Source organism: Galeopterus variegatus, unplaced genomic scaffold (assembly GCF_000696425.1).
Source record: "Galeopterus variegatus unplaced genomic scaffold, G_variegatus-3.0.2 Scaffold5489, whole genome shotgun sequence".
Classification (NCBI taxonomy): domain Eukaryota; kingdom Metazoa; phylum Chordata; class Mammalia; order Dermoptera; family Cynocephalidae; genus Galeopterus; species Galeopterus variegatus.
The window spans coordinates 51258-53214 of record NW_007731600.1 but is presented as its reverse complement, the minus strand read 5'-3'; the positions used below and the strand labels follow the sequence as shown (position 1 = coordinate 53214).

At 39.7% G+C, this 1957-nt stretch overlaps 1 protein-coding gene across 1 annotated transcript; it reads right to left on the bottom strand.

Moving 5' to 3' along the window:
* Window positions 1–389: 389 nt before the first annotated feature.
* LOC103604929 (olfactory receptor 51A7-like) lies at window positions 390–1354 on the bottom strand. The gene has a single exon (XM_008589506.1). The coding sequence runs from the start codon at window positions 1350–1352 to the stop codon at window positions 408–410; it is 945 nt and encodes a 314-aa protein (XP_008587728.1). The 5' UTR covers window positions 1353–1354; the 3' UTR covers window positions 390–407.
* Window positions 1355–1957: the final 603 nt, after the last annotated feature.

Genomic DNA, 1957 nt, shown 5'->3' with positions numbered 1-1957 from the left:
GAAGATTCTTGACAATCTTACTCTTCATTTCTGTGCCCGAAGATAGATGTCATCAGTCACCCAAACACCAACAAAAGGATTTATACCTTCTTTATAAAATATAAGCCTCTTCTTCCTCAAAAACAGAAAAGCTGTGGCATATCAGATACTCAGTAGAGATTAATGGACTGATCCTATTCATCCTATTCATCCTCTGATCCTATGATCCTATTCATTCTATTTGGATGAAACACTGTCCTGCTCCTAAGACAATTTACAATAGAGACAATGGAATTTCTACTTTTGTCCCATCATTTAGACTTCAGACCCAATTTTTCTAGAACCTTTACTCTAATCTGCCGAGTTTTTACACAGTACACAATGGGATTCATCAAGGGTGGTNCAATGGAATTTCTACTTTTGTCCCATCATTTAGACTTCAGACCCAATTTTTCTAGAACCTTTACTCTAATCTGCCGAGTTTTTACACAGTACACAATGGGATTCATCAAGGGTGGTACCAGCAGGAATGCATCTGCTATAAGAATCATAGCTAAAAGGGACCTATGCTTAGCAAAGCGATGCATGGTGGCCAAGGTGATGATGGGCACATAGAAGATGAGCACAGCACAGATGTGAGACACACAGGTGTTAAGAGCTCTGAGCCGCTCCTCATGGGATGCAATGCTCAATACGGTCCTCAGAATGAACACATAGGAAACAGCAATGAGCATGCTATCTGACATCATGCAGAGTGCAACAAACAGACCATAGTAAAAGTTAACCTTATTGTCAGAGCAGGCCAGCTTCATGACGTCCTGGTGGAGGCAGTAGGAGTGTGACAACAGACGTTTATTACAATATCTGAGTCTCTTTAAAGTAAAAGGAAGGGGAAGCACTAAGAGAATGCTTTTAATAGCAAATGCCAGACCAATTTGCACAACTCTGGAGGTAGTGAGGATGGAGCTATATCTCAGGGGGTTGTGAATGGCTACAAAGCGATCAAAGGACATGATCAGAAGCACCGAAGACTCCATGTCTGTGAATCCATGGATGAAGAATTCCTGGGCAATGCATGCATCAGCAGAAATCCCCATGGTGTTGAACAAGAAGATTCTCAGCATAGTGGGGAGGGAGGAGAAAGACAGGCCCAGGTCAGATAGAGCCAGCATGGACAGGAAATAATACATGGGCTCATGCAAGGAAGGCTCTGTTCTAATGACAAACAGGATGGTGCAGTTGCCCAGGATGGCCATGAGGTACATGAGGCAGATAGGGATGGAGATCCAGACGTGTACATTCTCAAACCCTGGGATCCCAATTAATAGGAATGTGGAGATTTCAGCTTCTGAGGTATTGCTGAGATACATCATAAATAGGTCTCTCATGGGCCTAAAGTAAGATCAACAACATATGGAAATCCTTAGATGTATTTACCAAACACAGCTAAGTTCAGTTGTCGGTTAAATGAAATATAGCTTAATCTTTGGAGTCAAGAAATAGTTCAATATAACTCTTTCTATATAAAGAATAATATGGAGTAGATTTAAACAGGTCCTTCACAGTTTTTATTTAAGGCCCTTTTACTACTCGTCAAATACTTTTTTTCTCTGACATATCTTTAAACAACTCTATAGCTAAGAAGTAACAAGGTTTTTCAATATCTTTTTTTTTGAAACCACCATCATTTGAGATTTATACATTAAGTAAACTAAAAGGAATAAGCTGCAGTCTGGAAGAGTTCTAATATCATGGGTGTGTGGCCAATGGTCATGTACTCGTGCAAACCAGAGATGTTATAATAGTAGGAGTTAAAAGAGGCCTACTATCATTCATGATATATGTATGTGAAAATATAAAGTTCGTCTACCATAGAGACTGGCACTCCACAATGGAAAGTCAAATATTCATATTCAGCCCACAGCCTGTTTTTGTACAACCTGTGGGCTTTTTTATATTTTTAAAGGGTTGTGTTTAA